Genomic DNA, 27996 nt, shown 5'->3' with positions numbered 1-27996 from the left:
CCTCCCAGTGATACCTACAACAATCAAGGCTTAACTACAACAAGACTGGGCACACAGCCCACAAAAGGGGTGCACCAAGAGTGTTCACCTCAGGTAATTGGGGAGGCTGAGCCACTGGGCCCTATAGGACACCTAGCACAGAAAGCCACTCTATCAACACAAGGAAGCAGCCAAAATGAGGAGACAAAAAAACAGGTCACAAATGACAGAAATGGAGGAAAGCAAACTACTGGATATAGAGTTCAAAACCACGGTTATAAGGTTACTCAAGAATCTTCTAGAAACTGCCGATAAATTTAGTGAGACCCTCAATAAGTCTAGTGAGACCCTCGAGGATATGAAAAAGGACCAACTAGAAATTAAGCATACACTGACTGAAATAAAGAATATTATACAGAGATCCAATAGCAGACTAGAGGATCGCAAGAATCAAGTCAAAGATTTGAAATACGAAGAAGCAAAAAACCCCCAACTGGAAAAGCAAAAAGAAAAAAGAATCCAAAAATATGAAGATAGTGTAAGGAGCCTCTGGGACAACTTCAAGCGTACCAACATCCGAATTACGGGGGTGCCAGAAGAAGAGAGAGAGCAAGACATTGAAAACCTATTTGAAGAAATAATGACAGAAAACTTCCCCTACCTGGTGAAAGAAATGGACTTACAAGTCCAGGAAGTGGAGAGAACCCCAAACAAAAGGAATCCAAAGAGGACCACACCAAGACACATCATAATTAAAATGCCAAGGGCAAAAGACAAAGAGAGAATCTTAAAAGCAGCAAGAGAAAAACAGTCAGTTACCTACAAGGGAGTACCCATATGACTGTCAGCTGATTTCTCAACAGAAACTATGCAGGCCAGAAGGGAGTGGCAAGAAATATTCAAAGTGATGAATAGCAAGAACCTACAACCAAGATTACTTTACCCAGCAAAGCTATCATTCAGAATTGAAGGTCAGATAAAGAGCTTCACAGATAAGAAAAAGCTAAAGGAGTTCATCACCACCAAACCAGTATTATATGAAATGCTGAAAGGTATTCTTTAAGAAGAGGAAGAAGAAGAAAAAGGTAAAGATACAAATTATGAACAATAAATACATATCTATCAATAAGTGAATCTAAAAATCAAGTGAATAAAAAATCTGATGAACAGAATAAACTGGTGAATATAATAGAATCAGGGGCATAGAAAGGGAGTGAACTGACAATTCTCGGGAGGAAAGGGGTGTGGGGGGTGCGGGAAGAGACTGGAAAAAAATCGTATACCTATGGATGAGGACAGTGAGGGGGGGTAAGGGCAGAGGGTGGGGTGGGAACTGGGTGGAGGGGAGCTATGGGGGAAAAAAGAGGAACAACTGTAATAATCTGAACAATAAAGATTTAATTAAAAAAAATAGGTGAAAGAAGAAGACTGGGCTTTGGGCAGTGAACATACAATGCAATATGCAGGCAATGTATTACAGAATTATACAATTGAAACTTGTATAATGTTATTAACCAATGTTATCCCAATATATTTAATTTTAAATAAAGTAAAGAACCAGGTGAAAAAAAAAAAGGATGTGGGTAAAATGTGCAATCTGCTATCAGGATTTGGGGAGGAAGAACTCAGGCACTTAACTCACTCTGGGTCCTGGGCAAGCCACTTTACCTCTCTGGGCCTCAGTTTCCTCAACTTCACAGATGACAATGGTATTTCCCTTACTAGGCTCTTTTGAGGGAGAAATGCAAAGTCGTGCAAGGCGTTGAGCAGGGTCTGACACAGTCCTCCATAAATGTTCACTTTTGCTTTTACTACAGGGTGGTATACATGCATGCATTCAGTACAAGTTCACTGAATGTTTACTGCATACCAGGTGCTGGACTCGGTGCTGAGGATAGTGGTGAACAACATATATAAAAAAACACTTCAAATGGTGGTAAGTTATGGGGAAAATTAAAGCAGGGGCAATGGGTGGAGAGGGTTTACAATTTTAGATAACGAGGCCTCACTGACAAAGTGACATATAAATAAAGGCCTGTAGGAGAGGAGGAAGTGAGCCATGTGCAGATCAAGAAAATTGTTCCAGTGAGAGGGCACAGGCAGTGCAAAGGCCCTGAGGTTGGATGCTTGCCTAGCACACTGAGGAAACATCAAAAATCTGTGTGCCTGGAGTAGAGCAGTGATGAGAGATGAGGTCAGAGAGGCTGACCTCATGTAGGACCTCACGGGCCACCATAAGGACTTTGGCTTTACCTAGAGTGAGCTGAGGATTTTGAGCACAGCAGTGACATGATCAGATACCTCTGACTACCATGCTGAAAATAGATGAAAGGGCAGCAAAGATGGATGCAAGGGAGACTGTGAGGAGGCTACTGGATAGTCTAGGAAAGGCCAGGGTGGAGGCTGTAGAAGGCTAGGAGTAGCTGGATGTGCCTACTGGACGTGGAGCTGACAGACTGGATGTGGGTGTGACAGAAAGAGGGGAGCAAGGCTGATGCCAAGGCTCTGACCTCAACAAATGAAGTGCCAACTTGTGCTTTACTGAGACAGAAAAACTCTGGGAGACAGGGGGAGGAAAAGTAGGAGTTTGCTCTTGGACATGTTTTTAGGGGCTTATAGACACTCAAATGGACATGCTGAGTAAGCAATAGGCTACCAGTCTTGAGTTAGGGCACAAATTGATTTTGGAGTCAGAAACACCTGGATTCAGATCCTAGTCTGCCATCTACTGGCTGTATGACCTTATGTGAGTATCTATACTTCTCTGAGTCTCAATTTCCTCATCTGTCAAGTGGGTATAAGAACAGCACTTATACTCCATGGGGGTGGTTGGAGGATTGTGAAATCATGCATGTAAAATGATTACACAGAAGCAGGGTTCAATAAACTCTTTCAACTAACCAACTAATCAGTACTGATTGAACAGCTACTATGTGCCAACCCTTATCTACGGAAATTAGATAAGTGAGCAAAGAAGAGGCTCTGGTTCATGGACTTCATATCCCAATGGAAAATCTAAATACTAAACCTGAGCATGAATTTTGGAGTGAGGGAAGCTGAGAGTAGGGCTTTACCAATCCAACTTGAACTGAATCACAGAGTGCAAAGGCCTAGAAAGGCAAAGATAGCCAGCAGACAGTGGCATCCAGAGGCCACAGCCCACCAAGTCAAGCAAGCTTATCTAGGCAATATAACTCATCCAATGCTTAAAACTTCCATGTGACATAGGATGATTATCATTCCCATTTTTAGATGGAGAAACTGAGTCACATAGCAGTTAAGCAAATTGGTTCAAGGTCACACAGTTGGTAAGTGGCAGTGCCAGGACTTGAAGGCAGGTCTTCAGATTCCTGAACCTGTGTTCTTAACTCCTGTGCTATGCTACCTTCCCTATTTCGCACCCAAGACATGCCATTCTGTTCAATTCACTAACAGCCAATCACTGACCACAGCATTCCTTCTCATGGACCTCAGATGTGGCCTGAGTACTTTTTTTTTTTTTTTTTTTTTTTTTTAATATATTTTATTGATTTTTTTACAGAGAGGAAGGGAGAGAGATAGAGAGTTAGAAACATCAATGAGAGAGAGAAACATCAATCAGCTGCCTCCTGCACATCTCCTACTGGGGATGTGCCCGCAACCCAGGTACATGCCCCTGACCGGAATCGAACCTGGGACCTTCCAGTCCGCAGGCCGACACTCTATCCACTGAGCCAAACCGGTTTCGGCCTGAGTACTTTTTTTTAAAAATTTAAATTTATTGATTTAAGAGAGAGAAAGGGAGGGGGGGAGAGAGAGAGAGAGAGAGGAGAGGGAGGGAAGGAGGGAGGGAGAGAGGGATAAAGGGAGAGAGAGATTGATTTGTTGTTCCACTTATTTATACATTCATTGGTTGATTCTTGTATATTCCCTGACTGGGGATTGAACCTGTAAACTTGGTGCATTGGAACAATGCTCTAACCAATTGAGATACCCAGTCCAGGCCAACCTGAGCACTTCTTAGCACAATGCTACAAGCAGTTGTTACGAAGTTGTTACCTGACTTGAAACCAATCTGTCACCCTTGGTTTGGCCAGTGGTCTGAGTCTGAGCTGCCCACCAGGGTAAGATTTCTATCCATACTGAATCTTTGTCTTTTAATAGGAGAAGTTAAATCACTCACATTTATTGTGATTACTGATGTGGAATTATTGCTGCCATATAATTTTATAGTGTTTTTTAAAATGAATTTTTAAAAATTGATTTCAGAGAGAGGAAGGGAGAGGGAGAGAGGGATAGAAACATCAATGATGAGAATGCCCCCTGCATTGCCTCTACTGGGGATCGAGCCTGCAACCTGGGTCTGTGCCCTGACTGGGAATCTCTTGGTTCCTGGGTCGACGTTCAACCACTGAGCCACACAGGCTGGGCTGTTTTGTTTTTTTTATCATGCTTTCTGATATCTCTCCCCTTCCCTCCCCACCCCCCACCCCCTCCCCCAACCCCAGCTTATGCCCTGTCCTTGAATGGCCTGGAAACTTTTCACTCTATTAATTCTTCTGGGAGGTAACCTTACATTTTTTTTTAAATATATTTTATTGATTTTTTACAGAGAGGAAGGGAGAGAGATAGAGAGTTAGAAACATCGATGAGAGAGAAACATCGATCAGCCGCCTCCTGCACATCTCCTACTGGGGATGTGCCCGCAACCCAGGTACATGCCCTTGACCGGAATCGAACCTGGGACCTTTCAGTCCACAGGCCGACGCTCTATCCACTGAGCCAAACCGGCTTCGGCAACCTTACATTTTTAATATAAGCTTAAATTTATGTTTTCTATCAACATCTAGAGCAGCGGTTCTCAACCTGTGGGTCGCGACCCCTTTGGGGGTCGAACAACCCTTTCACAGGGGTCGCCTAAGACCATCAGAAAACACATATATAATTACATATTATTTTTGTGATTAATCACTATGCTTTAATTATGTTCAATTTGTAACAATGAAAATACATCCTGCATATCAGATATTTACATTACGATTCATAACAGTAGCAAAATTACAGTTATGAAGTAGCAACGAAAATAATTTTACGGTTGGAGGTCACCACAACATGAGGAACTGTATTAAAGGGTCGTGGCATTAGGAAGGTTGAGAACTACTGACCTAGAGTGAATAAATATGCCTTTGTTCTCCCAAGGTATTGACATGGACAATCTCAGATCCCTGACCCACACCTTCCCCAGAAAAAACTTAGGCTGTAGGAACCAGTAGACCCCTATGTATAAGGGACAATTTTGATTCTTTTGGGGCCAATTAGGGTCCTGGCCTAACTGACAGGGCAAGGGAAGGCATTTCAGTGGTTCCTAAGGCCTCTGCCAAACCACAGAACGGCTGTAGCCCTTGCTGCCTCGACCTTACCTTCAGTCTCTGGACAATGTCCCTTATGTCCTCCACAGAGCCCTCTGTGGTCCGCAGGAAGATGTGGTCCCCTCGCCCATAGAAGATTTTTAGTGTTGAGGAGTCTGGGGTCCAGCCAATGACATCCCCGCAGTAGCAGTTGAATACCACCTCCTTGGTGTGTAGGTCCAGGAGAACCACAAACTCGTTGGAAATGCCCAAAATGCAGTCGATTTCCATCCCCTGGCCATAGTCCTGAGCCGCCACCCTCCAGGCGATGGCCCCCGAGCTGTGCTGCTCAGCGCCCGCCCGAGCTTTGGTCTTCTCCTTCTTCTTGGAGGTCAGGGAGATGAGGTTGAATTTGCCAGTGGAATCGATGGGTGTGTTGGAGATACAGTTTTCTGCCAGATCCTTGAGGTACTCTTGGCGGGTCCTGGTGGCCATAGTGTGGAACTTGTCGGACTTGTGTGCAGCATTCTCTGCATTAATCACCTTGGCCAACAAGAAGTCTCTGAAGACATCAGATTTTCGGAATGTGGTTCCACTGGGGATGGGGGGACCAAAAGGAGGAGCATCTTTGGATCGGGTCACAGCCATACTGAAGAGGGAGAAATCATTTAGATGGTAGAAAGAAAGGCACTTGAGATCCCCTTCAGAAAGAAAATACACGATCAGAAACAGAACTCACCTTTTTAAGAATGGAAGTTTACCTCTAATTAGTTAGTTGCTGGCTAACTAGACTGGAAACTTTAGAAAGTCTTAGGGCACATACATGCATTTTTTACTTCTTATACAGTAGATGTTATAATACCTGTTGATATTTAAAGAATAATTCTCCTGCACTATTTAACTTCAATTATTCTCATTTTACATATATATAGACTGGGGTACTTTAGAATCTGGCAAAAATTCACTCCTTCCTTTCCTTTGTGGACAGGTCTACCCCTACCCCACTGAGCATGGGCCTGGTCACATGACTTGATTAGCCAATGACTGTCAAGCAAAGGCATGCAATATGTGTGTGTGTGCGGGGGGGAGGGGGGTGGGAGCTGGGCTTGCTTCCTGTGCTCCTGCCATGAGATGAGTACGCTCTACATGGCCTACTGGTCCCAGAGGGATGAGGGCCACTTGGAGCAGACATAGACCTGACCTGTGCCCTGGAGCCAAGGCCAGCTAGACCTCAGCTCACCTGCAAATGTGTGAGTCACTGAGTTTAAGCGGGGGGTGGGTGAGTTAAGCAGTATTACTGTAGAACACCTGAGTGATATAAATCATCTCAACAAGGTCATTTTGAAAATTCATTGTGATAAGAAGTTAGAATGGGACCCTGCCTACTTCAGTTTTGACCAAGATGCCACCATGATAAAAATCAGATAGCAACTGAGAATGGAAAAAAGGAAATGATATAAAACCTGTTCCCCAAAATTCCTCACCCACTATGCAAACTATAGAGAGAGGGAGGTAATGTTTAGGGAAAGCTGGGTGGAGCCCCATTATCCCTGTTCCACCCCCAGCTAGGGGCCTTCTAGGTGATCCTTATAATTGGAGGAGCCTGGAGAGCATGCAGCCAGCTTCAATCAGTCTCAGTGACACCTCCTGGACTCATTTTTTCCTTGCGCTCCAACCCTGGACAGGTGAGACATGGCAGTCAGCAGGACTGGGGGAGGAAGTGCAAGGTGGAGAAACAGAGGAGAGGTAAGCCTCCCCCCACCTGATCCACAGAGGCTTCCAGGCAGAAGCAGCCCTGAGCCTCTATGGGGGAAAGGATGTGGAGATTTGATGAGTATCTTTGGACATTCTAATGACCAAACTGAGTCAAGAACCAGTGGCTAAAAGAGAGATAATTTCTAATATCAAGCAAATAGCTGTGGCATCTGCCAAAGTGATCACCCAGGACTGGGGAGGATGACTCTTGATGAAAGACATTTCAAGGGGCTACAGAGTCACCGCGAGTTATACTGTTTACATATGACGATTAAAAAATGGTACGAGTTGCTGTAAATGAGTGAGCAATAAGTTCGGTAAGTTTTTCTTAGAGTACGGTACTGGGCCTCTACAACAACTTCAACTCGAGCGGATGGTGTTAGAAAAGACTTCCTGCTGGGCTGGCATGGCTCAGTGGTTGAAAAGGAGGCCACAGTTCGATTCCTGGTCAGGGCACATGCCTGGGTTGCAGGCTAGATCCCCAATGTGGGGCGTGCAGGAGGCAGCCTATCAATGATTCCCTCTCATTATTGATGTTTCTACCTCTCTCTCCCTCCCTCTTTGAAATAAATGAAAAAATTTTTTTTATATTTTTTTTTGAGAGAGAGAGAGAGAGAGAGAGAGAGAGAGAGAGAGAGAGAGAGAGAGATTTCCTGTTTCTCTTCCTACTGTAGGACAATTTTTTAAATAATGAGATTTTTTAAAAAGTATTTTTTAATCCTCCCCTGAGGATATTTTTCCATTGATTTTTTTAAAAAAATACTTTTATTGATCTCAGAGAGGAAGGGAGAGGAGAGAGAAATAGAAACCTCAATGATGAGAAAGAATCATTGATTGGCTGCCTCCTGCACACCCCCCACCGGGGATGGAGCCTGCAACCCGCGCATGCGCCCCCAATGGGATTCGAACCTGGGAGCCTTCAGTCCACAGGCCGACGCTTCATCCACTCAGCCAAACCAGCCAGGGCTCCATTGATTTTTTAGAGTGGAAGAGAGAAGGAAAGACAAAGAAATATCGATGTGAGAGAAACACATTGATTGGTTGCCTCCTGCATGAGCAGAGGAGCCTGCAACCGAGGTATGTGCCCTTGACCGGAATCAAATCTGGGATCCTTCGGTCCACTGAGCCAAACCAGCTAGGGCTAAATAATGAGATTCTTGATTAAAACATATTCCATGAACCCCAAACACCATGTAAGCTTATTGGTTTTGACTCCCAACACAAGGTGGCGAGTACAACATTCATTTGACAACCATTTCTGGGATGCCCACTCCTTGGGCATTGGGATATAGTGGTCCCTACCCTCCTGAGCCTTTAATCTAGGAGGAGAGACATATTAAACATACTCACAAATTAACTTATAAAGACAAAAAAGGGAATGGATATGGCAGAACAATAGAAGGACCTGATTTGGACAGGGGGAATCTGAGAGGGCCTCTCTGAGGAAATGACAATGAAGCTGGGATCTAAGGCTGAGCAGGAGCCAGAGGAAGAGCTAAAGGGAGGGTGCAGCATGTGCCTGACCAGGAAAGAGACAGAGCTCAGAGAGCAAAGAGCAGGAGACTGGTAAGGTTACCAGGGGCCAGGCCAAGCAGGACCTTGGTGGTATGTTAGCACTTTTCATCCTGATCATGAGAATAAGCAAGTATTTAACCATCTGGGCCGACTATTTACCATCTATGCCCCCAGATCCAGTCCCTACAATTCTCTACCTTGGTCAGCGTCCCGGAAGGTGGGTTTCTACAAACTGTCACTTTCACCCGTGTTCCTGTGCCCTCTGTCTTCCAGGTGAATTCAGCCAACAGAAGCACAGGCAGGTGATGGGAAGGTGAGAGGAGAGAGAGGGTGGAGATTTTATTTCTTTTCACTGCCTCCCTGCAGGGCTCGGATAGTGGTGGTAGCTATAGTCCTTGGTCCTTTATTCACAGCCATAGCTTTTGTCAGGTAGCCCCCCTCCCAAAGCCATAGCTCTCCCTAGCTTCCAGAAACTTCCCCCTGCTGCTGCTGGTCCCTAGATGCCTCACTTTCCTGTACATGTTCCCCTAACCTAGCCACACTGTTAGTAGTCAGTTCACTAATCCCTTCAGTTAAAACCCTGAGTGTGGACATTTGTGTCTTGCTAGGTCCCTGGCAGATGCAGGCACTAGCCATGAGAGACAACCAGATTGACATCTGCAAGGATCACTGTGGCTTTCCCATGAAGCAAGGACTGCAAGGGACCAAAGCAAGTGCAGACAGCCGAGGGAGCTCCTGCATGATGCCTGCTATGAGGCCAGACCCCTTGCTCTCCACTGTCCACTGCCCAGAGACCCTGATCCACATCCTGGGAGGGCCATGTGGGCAGGTGCCACCTTGGGCTTAGTTGGTTCCCCAGCACCATCACAGGCGCTCAATATTGATCAAAGTAATTTAAAGATTTAAAGTAAATTAAATATTTAATCTCGAACAGACAGACCAAGAAGAAACAGATTTCTACCAACATACAGTGTGTACAGGTTTGACAGAAAATGGCACTTGCCAGTGGAAAGGCTCTTCAAAGGCCACACAGATTTTCTTCTGTGGAAAACCTTGTGGGCATGGCCTTGTCCCCAGTCAGAGAGGGATGGATGAGATGACCTCACCGTCTCTCTAATTAAACAACAGTGCATTCAGACTGTGCTTTACAGATGTGAATAGCTTTGCAACTTCTTTATTCAGCATGTGGCTGTTTATAGTGACAGATTTTGGCTTTTCCCACAATCCTGATTTGTGATTTTAAAAATCATGAAACTGTAAGCTGCTGAAGATTTCTGGACAATCAGAACAGCTGGATTCTAACTTCTCTAACAGGAGGGGCTGGATTTTCACAGCTCCCAGGCTGCAGGGATGCTGGTATACTATTTGGGAACAGCACTCTTGAAATGGGAAAGGAGAACAACTTGTCCCACCACCAGGAGATGGTGTGACACTAGGTCATCTGCTCACTGTAGCTCATTAAGTATTTCTAGAGTATTCACAATTATTCAACAACTATTTTCTCAGTGTCCCCAGTGTTAGGGCCAGACATCTGTCTAGCCAGCAAAAATGTCTCAAGGGCCCACTTACGGCAAGCATTGTGCCGTGATAGACACATGAAGATGAACATGACACAAGGTTACCTTCAAGGGAGGCAAGGGCCATATCACTAAGTCATTTTGACAGTGTGATGAGTGCTGTGACAGAAACGTGTTTGGGAACACAGCGGGGACAGGGTAAGGTTTGTCTAGAGAGGAGCTGCCTGTGGGGAAAGAGGTAAGGAGAGCGAGGGTGCAGCTTTGATTGTATCTCTAACATTTTCTTTCTTAAAAATAAAGAGGAGAGAGCTGAAACAAATATGGCAGAATGTTAACATCTGTTGAATCTGGTTGTAGGCACACGGGCTTCTGTTGTATTATTTCCTGTACTTTTTAGGGTGGGGAGGAAGGGGAGAAGAACCACCCAACCTTGCTCAGCCTCTGCCTCTGATGTGTGATGAGAGGACAACTTCCTCCTCCAAGTGTGTGCATGTACCCATGCACAGCCAAGAACAACTCCATCTTCCCTCACCAGGGCTATCTTTCAACTGCCGAGGAACATGGGACATCATCTGACTGACCTCAAGCCACAAGGCATAGGCACTTGCAGCTGCTGCTGAAACAAATGGGTGAGGGGTGGCAGGGGTGGAGTGGGGGGCTCAGGCCTGGGCCTGTGTTGCATGGAGGCCCTGCCACACATCCAGCACAATGGTCCTTAACAGCAAGTGCCACATACTGGGACCCCCCTCTTCTCTCAGACACTAGCTGAGAAGAAACTGGTAGATTCTGGCAATTCCACCAAGGCTACCAATGCACCCATGGACATATCCTTTGACTTCGTCTCTCCATTTTTAGGAATTTCTCCAGCTGTATACTTGGACATGTGTACAATAAGAGTACAAATAGTTATTCATCGCAGGATGAACTGTAATAGCAGGTGACAGGAAACAACCCAAATGACAGGGATGGAGGAAGATTCTCAGGCATCCCTATGATGGAATATTACACAGTCATAAGGAATGAAAAAGCACTTTGTGTTTTGGTTTGGAAAGATCTCAAGGACTATTGAGTGAAAAAAATATAAGGTGCAGGACAGTGTGTGTGATATGCTACCTTCTGTATTGAAAAGGTAGAAAAGAAAAACCCATAAGCATTTGCCTGTATGTGCACAAAATATCAGAATGTTACCAGGAGTTGCCTCTGTGAGGGCACCTGGGTTGATGTGGGGTCAAAGGTGGGAGACTTGGATCACTTTTTACTGTTTAATTTTACCTTTTCTATCTTTTGAATTTCAAATTGTTTTCAAAAGACGGGAAATATCACTTCCTGGCCCATTCCCCAGAGTTTGCAGCGCTGTTCCAGGGTAAACTGCTGATCCTGGGCCTGAACTATTGATTGGCTGGTTTTCCAAGGACCACAAATCTATCCTCACCCCACATCCAGAGTGCTTTTTATTTGGGGACCGGGTGACAGCTTGTGCTTGGAGAAGATACTGAATGGGTTTGAGGCCTGTGTTACTTGTTGATAAGTAAACCAAAAACCTCAGCAGTACCTCCCGAGGGGGTTCCTGCCTGCCCTGCCTCCATCCTTCCCTCTACCAACTTCCCCTTGGGACCTTACTCCTCACACACCTGATGCCTAGGTGCAGCTAGTGGTTTTGCTCTTGGATGGGCACCTGAGCCCCAGCCAGGTCAACAAGCCTCAATCCTGGAGCTTCTTTTCCTGGGAAAGGCAAATTCTCTTTTTGCTGGATTTGCAGCTGGACGGATGTTGTGCTCAGAGCTGCCAGCAAATAAAGCAACGTACGGGACAATGGAACAGATCTAGTTAGGCCTGAACTTGTTATTTGTGAGCCGGTATATACAACTGCCTTCTTGCCTTAAGTCAGATAGAGGTGAGTTTTCTCAAAATTCCTGGAAAATATAAAAATTGGGACACTATGCCCCTTTCTGGCTGAGAATCATTCTCTTACAAGGTGGGGGAGGGTGTGGAAAGAGCTCCCCTGCTGAAGCACAAACATGAAATACAGGAGGCACCCCACTTGAGCTATCTCACTGCTCACTATCTGTCTCTCTGCATGCTGGAAATAGCTTTTGGGATTTAAGAAAATAGGAGTGGGGTGGGGCAATCCCCTGGGTGGCTCCTTGGAGCCATGTGGGGAGGTGCATACCTGTAGCCAACATTGTCAGTGCAGGGGTTGTGGGCTCGGATAATGATAAAGACATGCTGAAAGTGTGAGCGGATGTTCTTGGGGGTGAAAGGCAGTGCCCCCGGCTCCTGGAAGATGATGGTCACAATGTCGTTTCCTATGTGCCTCTTCCGTAGAAGCTGGTAAATGGGAAACAGAATGGGAGAGAAAGCGTCAAAATTCGACTTGGCTCCAGGATCTTGTCTGGACCATCACAGCAGTCTCCTCACTGTCTCGCTATTCCCACCCCATCCCATAGTCTGAGGGAACCGGGACACCTAGGTCAATCATGTCCCTCCTTGCTCAGAGACCTCCTTGGCTCACTCAGGGCAAGGACCAAGTCCCCAAATGGCCCAGGGAGCTCCAGGCATGCTGTCCCCGTCACCTCTCTGACATCTCCGTTCACGCTCCCCCTTGCTCACTGCTCCAGCCACAATGGCTTCTCGCTGTTCCTCAAACATGCCAGAAACATTTCCTCCTCAAGGCCTCTGCATAAGGCCTCTTGCCTGGAACATTCTTCCTGCAGATCCCCACATGGCTCCCTCCTGGTCTTGGCTGAAATGTCACCCTCCCACAGAGGCCTTTGCTGAATGTATTATCCAAGATCTCACCCCCTCAATACGCCCATCTCTGCTCTTCTGTCCCTGTTATTTAATATTTATTGACACTTAGCAAATAGTAGCTTTTCCCTCTTCCCTTTGTTTCTCATCTGCCTCTTCGCACTAATGTGCCAGCTTCATGAGAACAGGGATTTTGTCTGTTTTGTTTGCTGCCCACTGCTGTATCCTCAGTGCCGGGAGCAGTGCCTACCACACAGTAGGTACTCAAGAAACATCTCCTGGAGGGCAGCATGGGCTGGCAGCCTTCAATTTGCTCAAGGCCACACTCATGGATGATGGCAGAAGCAGACCAGAGGCAGTCCACAGGGTCGATCCCAAGCCAATGCCCCTTCCCTGGGACACCTGAGTTGAGAAGACTGGGGCAACTTCAGCTTCATATAGGCTTAGGGGAGACCTGTACTCTCTCCCCTGCTTGTCAGTCCAAGGGAGACTCTGTAACCTTCACAGGGGATGATGTATTCATGGTATATTACTTATCTGCTGAAATTACACTGTTCTTATTTACCTAAGTTTAACCTTCGTGTAACTGTTAGGAATCCATAGATAAGAGCTGTGTGTAGTTCTATGTGAGGTAGCCACAGTATGAAATGCAGACACTCCTAGAAGCATGACTCACATCATTTTGTTATATTGTTAGTTCTTTATGTGTGTTTTAAACTAGATAAAATAAAATAAAATTTCTAGATAAAAAAGTACCCATTTACTATGGCTGGCATTTTATACCCTATCTTTTTTTTTTTTTTTTAAATCCTCATCTGAGGATATGGTTTTCATTAACTCGAGAGAGAGAGAGAGAGAAAGTGGGAGAGAGAGAGAGAGAGAGAGAGAGAGAGAGAGAGAGAGAGAGAATGGTTACCTCATGCATGTACCCTGACTGGAGATTGAACCACCCGCAATCTGAGCATGTTCCCTGACTGGGAATTGAACCCACAACTTTTCAGTGCAGGGGACCACGCTCTAATCACTGAGGAACACCGGCCAGGGCTTATACCCATATCTTAAAGTTGCAATCTCATTTAATCTTCACATCAATTCTTTGAGACATTAACTCATCCTATCCCCTTTTACTGATGAAAAGACTTAGGCTCACCATTGTTACACGACTTGTTCTGGGTCACACAGACATGGAGGGAAAGACCCAGAATTTGAGTCTAGTTCTGCCTAATTCTAAAAACCAATCTAAAAACAAACAAACAAACAAACAAACAAACAAATAAAACCCAAGCTTCCACCCCTCCCCCATGCTTCCCAAATACCCAGGAATAGGTACCGCTTCCTCTGCCCCTCTGGTCAGGCTCTGCCTTGTACTCTGGTTTCATGCAAGAGTTGCAGAGACCTTTCCCAATGAAACCGAGACATGGGTACTATCATTCCACCCATTTTACAGAGGAGGAACCTGAGGCTCAGAGAGGTCAGATCATGATGCTAGGAAGTGGTGCAGAAAGACCTCACACTCAGGTCTAACTCTAAGGCCAATCGTCTTATAGCATGCCATTAACTTTATGAAATAACTCAGAGTTGACCATTTCTGGCCTATAATATCTACAATGTCACTTGTACCAATGGAAAAAATATACATTTCCCAAATCATCGAAAGTCTGTGGGATTTCTGTTCCATTAGAAACTAGGAAGAGCTGCTCCTGGACTGAGTCTGTATGGTGTGTCTAGGAGAGGAGCCTCCAGGCAGTGGGCATTAGCTGTTGTTGCCCAGCCAGTACCTCACCTCTTCCTCCTTCTGGCAGCCACAGCAATCCCCTTTTGGAGAGCACCTTTCAGACCCCAATCACTCTCTCTAGGGGTGGGCATGTGCTTCAGGCTGGGCCACTCAGCTCAGTCCATCCCTACCCCAAGCCTAGGGACTGGCAAGTGAATCATCGAATGAGATTTAGTGCTGAAATGTCTCTGGGACACCTGGAAGGCACCACTTTCCCCTGTGGTGGCTATGCTATGAGGATATGATACAAGTGCTGCTAGTGGGCATCTTTGATACTTGGGAAGACCTATAAATAAGAACACTATGAAGAAAAGCAAAGGTCAAGAATGGAAGGATTCCTAACATTGTTTAAGCCCTGGATCTAGCCATACATAAAGCTAGTTCTCTCTCAACACTTGAGAGTTACATAGTGTAGCTCATTTTTGCTTATGCCAGTTTGGTTTGCATTTCTTTCTTTTTTAAAATTTTTTATATATATATTTTTATTGATTAAGATATTACATATGTGTCCTTATCCCCATGTTACCCCCTATCCCCCCGCTCATGCCCTCACCCCCCTGTTGTCCGTGTCCATTGGTTAGGCCTATATGCTTGCATCTAAGTCCTTTGGTTGATCTCTCCCCCTTACCCCCAACCTCCCCTACCTTCCCTGTCGGGCCTTGGTTTGCATTTCATTCAGTTGGTGAGAATGTGGAGTAACTAAAATCCTTTATGTGGCTGGATAGATATGTAAGTTGGTACAACCACTTGGGAAAATGTTGACCTATTCACTTTTTTTTCTTTTCTTCATAGGATCCCTAAGGACCAAAGAGGCCCTTGAGGAGAGCTGGGGCAGAGGCCAGCAGGGCGGCCAAGGAACAGCTAAGAAAAAACTGCCGTTAAATGACAACTGACCCAGGTGATGGGACTGTGGTGCAGAGGGTCCAAGGCCAAAGGCCTCCAACTGCTGCACAGGACAACACCAGAGCCGCCAGTGCCAGGCTGGCAGCCAGCTAGCAGCCGTGAGGAAAGAGTACCTTGGGGTTCAGCCATGTATCAGCTGGAAATTATGTGGGACCCCACTGACCTGCTGCCTGTTGTTGGGGGTATAAGGGAGCAGAGTGGAGACATGGAACATGATCTCATAGTCCTGGTACGTTGTGTAGAGGGAGTGGGTTCCCGTGGAGTCAGCTGAAACAGAAACACAAGTTAGTACCATGTTTCCAAAACCTCTGGGTTTTTGCCATCTCCCACATACCATCTGTGTCAGTTTTTAATTTGACTGCGTTCTTTAAAACTAAATACATTTAGATAAAAAGCAAAGCTTACATTATACCCCCACCAGATTGGTAACAATGTAAAAGTCTGACAGTACCCAGGGTTGGTGAGAATGTGGAGTAACTAAAATCCTTTATGTGACTGGATAGATGAAATATATGTAAGTTGGTATAACGACTTGGGAAAATTTTTTTAGCAATATCTATTGAATGTGAAGGTAGGCATAATGGATGACCCAGTACTTCCTCTCTTAGGATCATAGTGTAGATGACTCCACACCTGTGCCCTGGGAGATGGGTACAAGTATCTTCAAATGTCAGTCAAAAGAATGGATAAATGGAATAAAAAATGGTGGCAGACTAAGTGGATGCTGCTTGAACATGCTCCCAGGAGCAAACTGGAATTACAACGAAAATATAGAAAAACTTCCTGAATAATCAACTGAAGACTAGCTGGAGAGAACCCTGATAACCAAGGATGGAAACTGGAGACCGCATAGAGACTGGTAGAAGTGCAAAGTCATGAAAGGGCTGGCTGGGCTCCCACAGACAGCAGCTGAAGTTCTGGAGAGATATTTCAGCTGTGAGGGGGTTGCCACTGAGAACTCTGGGGTGTAAACCCCAAGCTAGGCTCCCCAGCTCAGAGCACCAGAAGTGGGAAAGGTGCCCACATAATATCGGGCTGTGAAAAGCACTGGGCTTGCTAACTGCCAGGGAAAGATGGCTGGAAATGCAGGCACCCTTTTAAAGGGCCAACACACAAAATTCCCTGTGCAGCCACTCACCTTGTGCTCTAGCAGAGGGAGGGGAGAGTGGACTGGAGCTGTGTGAGCAGAAACCAGGGTTGGGGACTCTGGGCTTAGAGCTCAGGAGGCAAACACTCCAGTTTCCTGTGCTGAGTCATTCCCTCATGCTGTGAAGGTCATCTTTCTCACCCAGACATTTGCTATGCAAGTAGTTTTGTGTGTGGGGGAAGACAGTTGACCCACCCTATTGGAAACCACCTGGCCCCACAGTGTGGAGTTGATGAGGCCCATTAAGAGACTGAGAATAACAATTAGCCTCTAGGCCAGTGGTTCTCAACCTTGGCTGCACATTAGAATCACCTAGGAATCTTTTTAAAATCCTGATTTCTGGGCCTCATCCTCCAGAAATTCTGTTTCTTTGTTATGGGGTGGGGCCACAACATTAGTAACTGAAGAAACAATCCCATTTAACATTGCAACAAAAACAACATTAAGATACTTGGGAATAAACTTAACCAAGGAGATAAAAGACTTGTACTTGAAACGTTTTCCGAGTGCGTTGAAAAAAGAGATAGAAGAAGATATAAACAAGTGGAAGATTATACCATGTTCATGGATTGGGAGGATAAACATATTTAAAATGTCCATACTACCCAAGGCAATCTAAAGATTCAATGCAATCCCTATTAAAATACCAACAGCATATTTCACAGATCTAGAACAAATACTCCAAAAATTTATATGGAACCCAAAAGACCACGAGTAGCTATAGCAATTTTGAGAAAAAAGAACAAAGTTGGAGGAATCATAATACCAGATATCAAAGTATACTACAAAGCCACCATAATCAAACCAGCCTGGTACTGGCACAAGAACAGACATATAGATCAATAGAATAGAAGAGAGACCCCAAAAATAGACCAAAGCCGGCAAGAGCACACAATGGAGTCAAGACAGTCTCTTCAATAAGTGGTGTTGAGAAAATTGGACAGATACATGCCAAAAAAAAAAAAAAAGAAAAAAGAAAAAGAAAAAAGAAAGAAACAAATGAACAAAAAAGAAACTAGGCCACTAACTTACACCATTCACAAGAATTAAACTCAAAATGGATAAAAGACTTAAACCTAAGTTGGAAAACCATAAAAATCCTAGAAGAAACCATAGGCAGCAAAATCTCAGACATCTCTCATAGCAATATATTTACAGATATATCTCCCAGGGCAAAGGAAACTAAGGAGAAAATAAACAAATGGGACTACATCAAAATAAAAAGCTTCTGCACAGCAAAAGAAACCATCAACAAAATGAAAAGGGAGCCCACTATATGGGAGAACATATTTGGCAATGATACATCTGATAAAGGGTTAATATCCAAAATATGTAAGGAATTCATACAACTTAAGAAAAGGAAGACAAACAATCCAATTAAAAAATGGGTAAATGTGAGAAAGCACGGGACTTGGTTGGAAAGTCTGTAAGGAGGAATCTCCGAAAAGTCGGAGGCCTCTAAGGGGACCTTGCCGAAGGTGGCAGACCCGTCCTTGACTTTTCCAAACAAGCCTGAGCCCCTGGGTGTTTACTGGAATCGTTCAGATGTCCTTGCTTAAAGGACACTGCAGATGCATGTATCTTCTCAAGGATACTTACCCTGCTGATAGTATCTAATAGTTAATTTTAGTTCAAGCTGTTGTTACAATAAAAGCCTAAGGAGGCAGGTGAATGGGGCTGTCTGGTTGCTTTAGTCAGGCAGTCCTTTAGCCCTCCCTTTTACAGAAATGTGTGTCAGAGTATTCATTCATTCATTGCTCAGGGTCTGCTGTTAGCCCGGGCAGGTAAAGGTAATACTTTCAACAATGAAGAATTTAAATTAAAATAAAAAAAGGGTAAAGGACCTAAATAGACATTTCTCCAAAGTGGACATACAGATGGCCAAGAGACATATGAAAAAATGCTGAAAGTCACTGATCATCATAGAGATGCAAATTGTAATGACAATGAGGTGAGGATGTGGAGAAAGGGGAACCCTAGTACATTGTTGGTGGGAATGCAGACTGGTGCAGCCATTATGGAAGACAATATGGAGTTTCCTCAAAAAATTAAATATGGAAATGCCATTTGACCCAGTGATCCCACTTCTAGGAATATATCCTGAGAAACCTGAAGCACCAATCAGAAAGAATGTATGCACCCCTACGTTCATAGCAGCACAATTTATAATACTAGTAGCTAAGATGTAGAAATAGCCAAAGTGCCCATCAGTAGATTAGTGGATAAAAAGCTGTGGTACATTTATACCACAGAATACTTGCAGCAGTAAAAAAGAAGGATCTCTTACCCTTTGAGACAGCATGGAGGGACATGGAGAGGGTCAATTGGGAAAAAAGGAGACGTATGTAATACTTTCAATAATAAAGATTAAAAAAAAAGAATGGAGAAACAAACTGGTATATTCATACTGTGGAGAATACACAACCATGAAAAGGAATGAGTCGTAGTCACCACATGGTTGAATCTTACAAACATAATGTTGAATGAAAGACGCCAGACACAAAGGAGCACACACTGTATGAGTGCATTCACATTATGTTACAAAACAAGCAAAACATATTATGTAGACATGCACACATAAGTAGCGAAACTATGAAGGAAAAAACAATGATAATTATAGGAGTCAGGATATTGGTTACCTCTAACGTGAGGGGTTATGACCAGGGAGAAGCACACCTCATTACTGGCTCCATGCTTTAGAAGGGGAAGCTGAGGCACAGAGAGTGAGTGACTTGCCCAAGGTGACACTGCAATTATTGGCAGCAGTTGATGTTTATTTGAGAGCTAATTCTCTGTAAGGCACTGTGCTAGGCATCTGGTCTTCACAGTAAGTCAGTGTAGGGTAAGGTTATGGCCGTCACTTAGTGGAGGACGCTGAGCCTCAAAGCAGGCATCTGACGAAGGGGATAATAAGTCTCCTATTCCTTTTTTCTGAGTGTATTGCCTCTTCAGCAGTTCACCAACAGAATCACAATACTAATGCTCACACTTGCTGCAGGATTCCTATGTGCCAGGCGGTAGTAAGAGTCCTGTGTGCCCCATCAGCACACTGCAGGCGATACCCACCTTCAGAGCTCTGGGAAGTTGGACAGGTCCAGTACCTGGCAGTTGAGGGCACACTACATTAGGTTCAATACCGTGCTCCTGAGTTAAGCGCAATTATTTTATTTTTTTTTTTAATATATTTTATTGATTTTTCAGAGAGAGGAAGGGTAAGGGACAGAGAGTTAGAAACATCAATGAGAGAGAAACATCGATCAGCCGCCTCCTGCACACCCCCCCACTGGAGATGTGCCCGCAACCAAGGTACATGCCCTTGACCGGAATCGAACCCAGGACCCTTCAGTCCGAAGGCTGACACTCTATCCACTGAGCCAAACCGGTCAGGGCAATTAAGCGCAATTATTACTCTCACTTTACAGATGAGGAAACTGAGGCAGAGAGGAGCAAAGCCAAGACCACAAAACCGGTAACTGGCACAATAAGATGCTTTTTCCTCTTACTGCCTTCTTCAGTGGAGGAGGCAAAGGTGATGATGACGCAGCCGCAGGCACCTACTCAACTGCATATTAGGCTATGTAACTAAAGCTTAATATGCAAATTGTCCCATCAGGCGGTCGACCGAATGGGACTTCAACCGGGAGTTCAACCACTGCTATGACATGTGCTGACCACCAGGGGGCGAAAGGACATAGGGGAAAATAAAAACAACCAGCGGCGGAAGCGACAGGGCCACTGCTGCTCCCAGGCACTGAGGGAGCTGGGCAGGGGGTGACCAGCAGCAGAAGCAAGGGGGGAGGAGGGAGCTGACACCAAGAAAGAAACAAAAAAACAAAACAAAACGACCAGTGGTGGGGGAGACAGGGCCACCACTCCCAGGCCCTGGCTGGGCACAGGGCTTTGGCCTCCTGCCCAGAGGTCCCCACACACATGCACGAATTTCGTGCACAGGGCCCTAGTTACTGTATAAAAGGCATCATTCAGTACCCACATTTCTAAGACCTGCTGGTCACGCATTTCATCCAGACTGATGCCTGTGGCCCCAGTTCGTTGTCGTCAATGTCACCACACAGCATGGTGCTGTATGAATATACCACAGCTCTGATCATGCACACTGGGCACTGTCCTGGGCTCTGCGGTTTTAAGTATGCAGGACATATGCTGGCATATGTGCATGAGTTCTCACAGGACACGTCTAGCAGTGTAATTGCTGAGACAAAGTTGGTGAATTTTCAGACTTAACCAGAATATGCTGTGTTTTTCAAAGTGGAGTACTACCTGCACTCCCATCAGCAGAGATCCAGAGCTTCCATTGCCCAGGGTCCTCATCTGAGTATCACCAGGCCTTTTGCCCAACAGGAGGGTGTGCAGGGGTGGTTCACCAGTTCTAACTTGATCTAACTGGCTCCCCCACCAGGCCACTTACTCTTGACGTCCAGCTGGGCAGCATACTTGGTGAACCCCTTCAGGCAGACCTTCTCACCCAACAGGGAGAGGAACTCTTCAAAGGCGGGGCCGGCATCCTCGTTGTTGTACATCTCCTCCTCCGAGCTCTGGCCTGCCCTGCAGTAGAGGATCCCCACTTTGTGTTTCCGGCAGAGCTGCAGAGGCGAGAGCGGCTTTATGGAGGCAGGACAGGCAGAGATGTCAGAGAGGATGGAACAAAGGGGGGCTTTCTTGGGTGCTGAGCCCAGGAAATTGCTGGAGTGACAGGAATTTAGGGCCACAGCCAGAGGAAGGAAAAAGGCATGGGGACATGTCCCAGTTGTCTTGTTTCTCTCCCTTCCTCGCATTACAGAGAGGCATGACAAGGTGCCCATGCCTTTGATTTTTAATCTATCTATGGAAGGCAATGCCATTCTCTCATGAAAGAGACTGTTGCCTGGGCCGGCTTCCCATAGTAGATGGATAGGAGCTGGCTAAGACTCTGCAAAAGGAAATTCTGAAGCGTGCAGGGATCAGTAGAGTTAACACTGTTTTTTTAGGGGGTGGGCCTGTAATAACCATGTGTTGTGTTTTTTTTTAACATATCTCTGATTCCCCAGGTCGCTGGTGACTGGACCATGGACCAACACCTGACCTAGTGTGAGCCAGGTAGAGGCTCTCCTGGGCTGAGAATCAGTGAGATGGTCTCTGCAAGCGGCCACAATTCTAACAGCAACTCTGAGAGCTGAGGGAGGGCCAGAGTAGCAGAGGTACCAGTGTGCAGAGGGAGAGAGAAAACCTGAGTGTACACGCGCGCACGCACACACACACACACACACACACACACACACGAACCTGGTGGTTCCTTTATCCCTAGACTATTTTCCTCCTGAGACACAGTTACATTCCTGCTCTTGGCAATCCCAGAATTTGATAACAGATTCCTCCTTTTATTGAAACTAGCTTAAGTTGGTTTCTGATGTTTGAAAAAAAAAAAAGTGACCAAGACAGAAAGTACCAGGAGTGGGGCTGCTGGTTGTGCCCCAGTGCGCCCGTCCCACACACCCTCACCCGGCCCCAGCTCACCCCTTGCTCGTCGAGCTTCAGCAGCTGCTCCGTCACCTTGGGAGTGTTGAGAGCCAGCCGCAGGCAGTGGATGTTAAGCTCAGGAATGACATACTCCAGGGCATCCTTCAGGGGTAGGCCCCGCCCGGTCCCATGCTTAGTGGCTGTGGGTGTGGCATCCTCCAGGATGGAGCCCCGCAGGGTGATGAGCTGCTCAAGGGAGAGAAGGGACTGTTAGGAGGCTCTTGGGAACCAGGAAAGGATTAGAACATATGTGAGATGGTCAGTAGCTTGGGCTCTAGGGCCAGAAAGCCCTGGGTCTGGACCAGGACTTGAACTTGATGCCTCTTGGCTGTGTGATCTTGTCTAAGTGACTTCCTATTTCTGAGCCTCATGTGTCTTCTTTTGTGAAATGGGTAGAGTGACAGTATCATAACCCCAAAGGGGTGTTGGGAGGACTAAATGGGACAGTGCATGGAACAAAACTTTAAAAAAAAAAATTGATTTCAGAGTGGAAGGGAGAGGGAGATAGAGAGACAGAAACATCAATGATGAGAGAGAATGATCAGCTGCCTCTTGCATGCCCCCTACTGGGGGATGAAGCCCGCAACCTAGGAATGTGACCTGATTGGGAATCAAACAGTGACCTTCTGGTTCATAGGTTGATGCTTAACCACTGAGCCATGCTGTCCGGGCATAACTTTATTTGTTTTAACAGATACTGACTCAGTGCCTCCTAAGTGCCAGCCCTGTTCTAGGTAGAGTGAACAAAACAAAGACTCTTATTTCATGGAGTTGGCATTTTAATGGGAAATGGATTATGTCAGGGAGTAAGAGGTAGGCATTCAAATGGACACTCTCACTGTTATTACAATATTATATGTAAACATAACACCATGAGCTCTTATGTAAAACACTTGCTTCTCTGGCCATCAGTACATGAAGACTTGGGTCTTCAACTGTGGCACTCATTTTTTAAATTTTTTAAATTGACTTTAGAGAGGAAAGGAGAGGGAGAGAGATAGAAACATCAATGATGAGAGAGCTGGGGATCGAGCCGGCAACCGAGGTACATGCCCTTGACCGAAATCGAACCCGGGACCCTTCAGTCTGCAGGCCGACGCTCTATCCACTGAGCCAAACCAGCTAGGGCTGTGGCACTCATTTTTAATCTGGTTTCTTTCTTTTTTTAAAAAAATTTTTTATTACCATTTTATTTTATTTTAATTTATGTTTTAATCCTCACCTGAGGCTATTTTTCATTGATTTTTAGAGAAAGTGGAAGAGAGAGGGAAACACAGAGAGAAGCATCAACATGAGAGAGCCACATCAATTAGTTGCCTCCTGCACATGCCCTGACCAGGGCCAGGGAGGAGCCTGCAACTGAGGTATGTGCCCTTGATCGGAATCGAACCCAGGACCCTTTAATCCCCAGGCTGACACTCTATCCACTGAGCCAAACTGGCTAGGGCTCAATCTGGTTTCTTGACAAAATCACAATCACAGATACCACCAAGAAAACTTTCATTCTGGAAGCTGGGAAGACATACATAATGCTCTTTCAAGGCCTGCAGAATGAGCAGAGCTTCAGGCTCATCCAGGAACCAAAAGGTTATGGATTTGATTCCTGGTCAGGGCACATGCGGTGTGGGTCTTGTGTCCCTCCTCTCTCTCCTAAAAATGTTATTCAGTTAGAACAGTGGTTCTCAACCTTCTGGCCCTTTAAATACAGTTCCTCATGTTGTGACCCAACCATAAAATTATTTTCGTTGCTACTTCATAACTGTAATGTTGCTATGTTATGAATCGTAATGTAACTATCTGATATGCAGGATGGTCTTAGGCAACCTCTGTGAAAGGGTCGTTCGACCGCCAAAGGGGTCGCGAACCACAGGTTGAGAACCGCTGAGTTAGAATAAAAACAAAGTAGGGACACCTAAAAAAAAATTCACAATCAATGGTTCTGATTCAATTGGTCTGTGGTGGGGCCCAGGCATATATGTATGTATGTATACATACACTTATATATGTGTATACTTACACACACACACACACACACACACACACACACACACACATTTTTAATACCACTCAGGTGATTGTGACATGTAGTCAGGGTTTAAAACCTTTAGTCAAGCCAATCTTGTCCATTTAATTCTACTTCCCTAGATGTTGCTTTCCAAGTTGTCCCTACAGCTGGCCATGTGACTAGTTCAGGCAAGGAGATGTGAAAGGGAATTCAGCTTGGGGAGGACTCCTGGGACAGATTTATCCCTTATAAGAGGAAATTCCCTTTCACCTGCCCATTTCTTCTTGCTAAGGACATTGGTGTGCTGATAAGATGTTTGAAGCTGTGGCAGCCACCTTGTGATCATGAGGAAAGAGACAAAAAAAAAAAAAATCACAGAGAAGTCAATCCCTACAGCCAATTTCCTCCAGATTTCTTGTTAGATAATAAAGTAACACCCTATTTTAGTTTTAGCAATGGCTAGTCAGGTTTTCTATTACTTTGTAGACAAAGTAAATTCTAACTGATATACTTCATAACAAGTCACATTTATGAAGGTTCAGTTTATTGCACTGTATTTCAAGTATGATAGTAGTTATCTAGTTATATGTATAGGTCTGTTTAAGAAAGATTTTATTATCTCCATTTTACAGATAAGAAAATGAAAGCTCACCCTGGCCAGGTGGGTCAATTGGTTGGAGTGTTGTCCCAAACACCAAAAAAATGGTGGGTATAATTCCTGGTCAGGGCACATATCTTGCTTGTGGGTTCGATCCACGGTCAAGGTGCATATGGGAGGCAACTGACCAATATTTCTCTCTATCTCTCTTCCCCTTCCTTTCTCTCTAAAATCAATAAAAACCTATCTTCAGGTGAGGATTAAAAAAAATAAACCCACAGGTGATCATTGATAGTAGGGTAGGTTACTGGTACTTGACGCCTCCCACAACAACATCAAAATTACAACTAAAATACAGAACAATCATCATTTAGAACCACCTGAAATCTGGCTGAATGGAAGTCCTACAACTAGAGAAGTAAAGAAGAAAGTACATTGAGACTAGTAGGAGGGGTGGAGGCATGGAATGGGCTGATCCAACACCAACGTGTGGTGTTTTTTTAATTGGGAGGAGTATCTCGGCTGCGGAAGCCTCCCGTGAGGAGCAAGGTGTCCTAGCCCACACCAGACCCCTCAACCCAGGGTTCCAATACCAGCAAGAGAAGTCCCTGTAACTTTGGGCTGTAAAAACCATTGGGGATTGTGGCTAAGTGACATGGAAGCTGCTGGAGACCCAAGCAGTTCCTCTTAAAGGGCTGATGCTGGAGACCCAGGCAGTTCCTCTTAAAGGGCTGGTGCTGGAGACCCAGGCAGTGGCTTGGGGGGATCCAGGAACATATGGGGAGGAACTGGATTATCTAACATCAGAGCAAGAACTCAGGGGTGGCTTTCTCCCAGACAGGGGTACTCACAAGGGTCATTGTTATTATGCTGAGACCTCCTCTGCTGCAGAGCTGACTGCCAGGTGCCATATCTGAGTCTCCATTCAACTTGGCTCTCACAGTTTGATTCTACCTGGTGATTCTATGAAACACCACCCGACCTAAGCTGTTTGCAGCGGCTTTTCCATATGAATGGCCTGTTATGGTTCAGGCTCCAGACTTTCCTAAAATCTCTCACACAAGTAGCAGCTGGCTTCAGCGTGCCCCATACATCTCAATAAGAGGCCTAAGGCCCAGTCCTAGCAGCAGCCTGCCTTGCTTCTCAGGTTGGCCTTTCCTGAGCACTTCCAATCCTAACACAAGTAGCAGCTACCTGTAGATCACTCTGCAGCTCCTGATGGGTAGCCCCAGGCAGGGTACAGACAGTGGCTGATTTTGCACCTCCAGGGGAGGACCCCAGAGCCAGTGCACCCAGCCTCAGACCATGCCAGATTATAACTATACATCCATGAGCGACACACTCAAGGGGCAGACTCAGTGAGCACTAAAGCTCCACTGAAGCAGTCCTGCTCCATAGGGGTGTCTCCTGCAGAGCTGCTCTTCCATTGTAGTTGCAGCTGATCCTCACAGCCAATTGGTCTGGGGATCAATTCCAGCGACACCAACAGCAATCAAGGCTCAACTATAACAGGATAGTGCACACAGCCCACATAGAGGTGCACCTAGAATGCCCAGCTCAGGTGACTGGGAAGGCTGAGCCACTGGGCCCTACAGGACACCTACTACACAAGGCCACTCTAACAATTCCAGGAGACATAATAGCTCTACCTAATACATAGAAATAAACACGGGGAAGCAGCCAAAATGCAGAGACGAAGAAACATGTCACAAATGACAGAACAAAAGAAACCTCCAGAAAAAGAACTAATGAAATGGAAGCAAGTAAACTATTAAATACAGAGTTCAAAACAATGGTTATAATGATGTTGTCTCTTTCCTCATGATCACAATGGTTATAGTGAGAGCTTCAAGGGACTTAGTGAGAATTTCAAAGAAATTAGTAAGAACATCAAAGACATGAAAAAAGACGAGTCAGAAATAAAGGGTATACTAACTGAAATGAAGAATAATTTCAGGGAATCAATAGTAGAGTAGAGAATGCTGAGAATCAAATCAGCAATTTGGAATATGAGGAAGCAAAAAGCACCCAATTAGAACAGCAAAAAGAAAAATGAATCCAAAAATATGAAGATAGTATAAGGATCATCTGAGACAACTTCAAGAATCCCAACATTTGTATCATGGGTGTGCCGGAAAAAAAGAGAGGGAGTAAGAAATTGAAAACCTATTTGAGAAAACAATGCCAGAAAATTTTCCTTACCTGGTAAAAGAAATAGACTCTAGGAAGCATACAGAGTCCCAAACAAGATGAACTCAAAGAGGCCCACACCAAGACATTATCAATTAAAATGCCCAAGGGTTAAAGACAAAGAGAGAATCTTAAAAGCAGCAAGAGAAAAGTAATTAGTTACCTATATGAACCTATAAGATAGCACCCATATGACAGTCATCTGATTTCTCAACAGAAATTTTGCAGGCCAGAGGAGAGTGGCAAGAAATATTCAAAGTGATGAATAGCAAAGACCTTTAACCAAGATTACGCTACCCAGCAAAGCTTTCATTTAGAACTGAAGGTCAGATAAAAAGCTTCACAGATAAGAAAAAGCTAAGGAAGTTCATCACCACCAAACCAGTATTACATGAAATGTTGAAGGATATTCTTTCAACAATTGAATCTAAAAAGCAAAATAAATGAACAAGGATTCTGATGAACAAAATACACTGATGAATAAAACAGAACCAGAAGCATGGAAGTATGGAACAGACTGATGAATCTCAGAGGGAAGTGGGGAAGGGGGATGGGTGGGAAGGGATTAACCAAAGATCTTATGTACATATAGAGGCCCGGTGCATGAATTCGTGCACGGGTGGGGTCCCTTGGCCTAGCTGGAGATCAGGGCTGATCAGGGCTGGCCAGCCGGGAGGAGGGACCGCGGGAGGTTGGCTGGCCAGGGGAGGAACTGCAGGAGGTTGGCTGGCCAGGGGGAGGGACCGCGAGAGGTTGGCTGGCCCACAGGAGGTTGGCTGTGGGAGAGCACTGACCACCCAGCCGGCCGCGGGGAGGGACTGTGGGAGGTTGGCCGGCTGCGGGAGGTTGGTTGTGGGAGCACACTGATCACCACAGGAAAGCTCCTGCGTTGAGCGTCTGCCCCGATGGTTAGTGCATGTCATAGCTATTGGCCGGTTGTCCAGTAGTAATGGTTGCTTAGGCTTTTATATATATAGATATGCATTACCTATGGACACAGATAATAGGGTAGAGAAGGCCTGGG

General features: G+C 45.3%; 1 protein-coding gene across 1 annotated transcript in view; it reads right to left on the bottom strand.

Moving 5' to 3' along the window:
* The window catches only part of SIPA1L3 (signal induced proliferation associated 1 like 3), a 261128-nt gene that overhangs the window by 74448 nt on the left and 158684 nt on the right, over positions 1–27996 (bottom strand). Inside the window, exons 6-10 of the mRNA XM_023760563.1 lie at positions 22177–22365; positions 21092–21266; positions 15682–15785; positions 12264–12421; positions 5379–5955 (exon numbers count right to left, since the gene is read on the bottom strand). Coding sequence (XP_023616331.1) covers positions 5379–5955; positions 12264–12421; positions 15682–15785; positions 21092–21266; positions 22177–22365 — 1203 coding nt within the window. The remainder of the gene's footprint in view (positions 1–5378; positions 5956–12263; positions 12422–15681; positions 15786–21091; positions 21267–22176; positions 22366–27996) is intronic.

The sequence above is a fragment of the Myotis lucifugus genome, unplaced genomic scaffold, assembly GCF_000147115.1.
Source record: "Myotis lucifugus unplaced genomic scaffold, Myoluc2.0 scaffold_185, whole genome shotgun sequence".
Lineage (NCBI taxonomy): Eukaryota > Metazoa > Chordata > Mammalia > Chiroptera > Vespertilionidae > Myotis > Myotis lucifugus.
The sequence above is the reverse complement of the archived record's forward strand: the minus strand, read 5'-3'. Positions and strand labels throughout refer to the sequence as shown.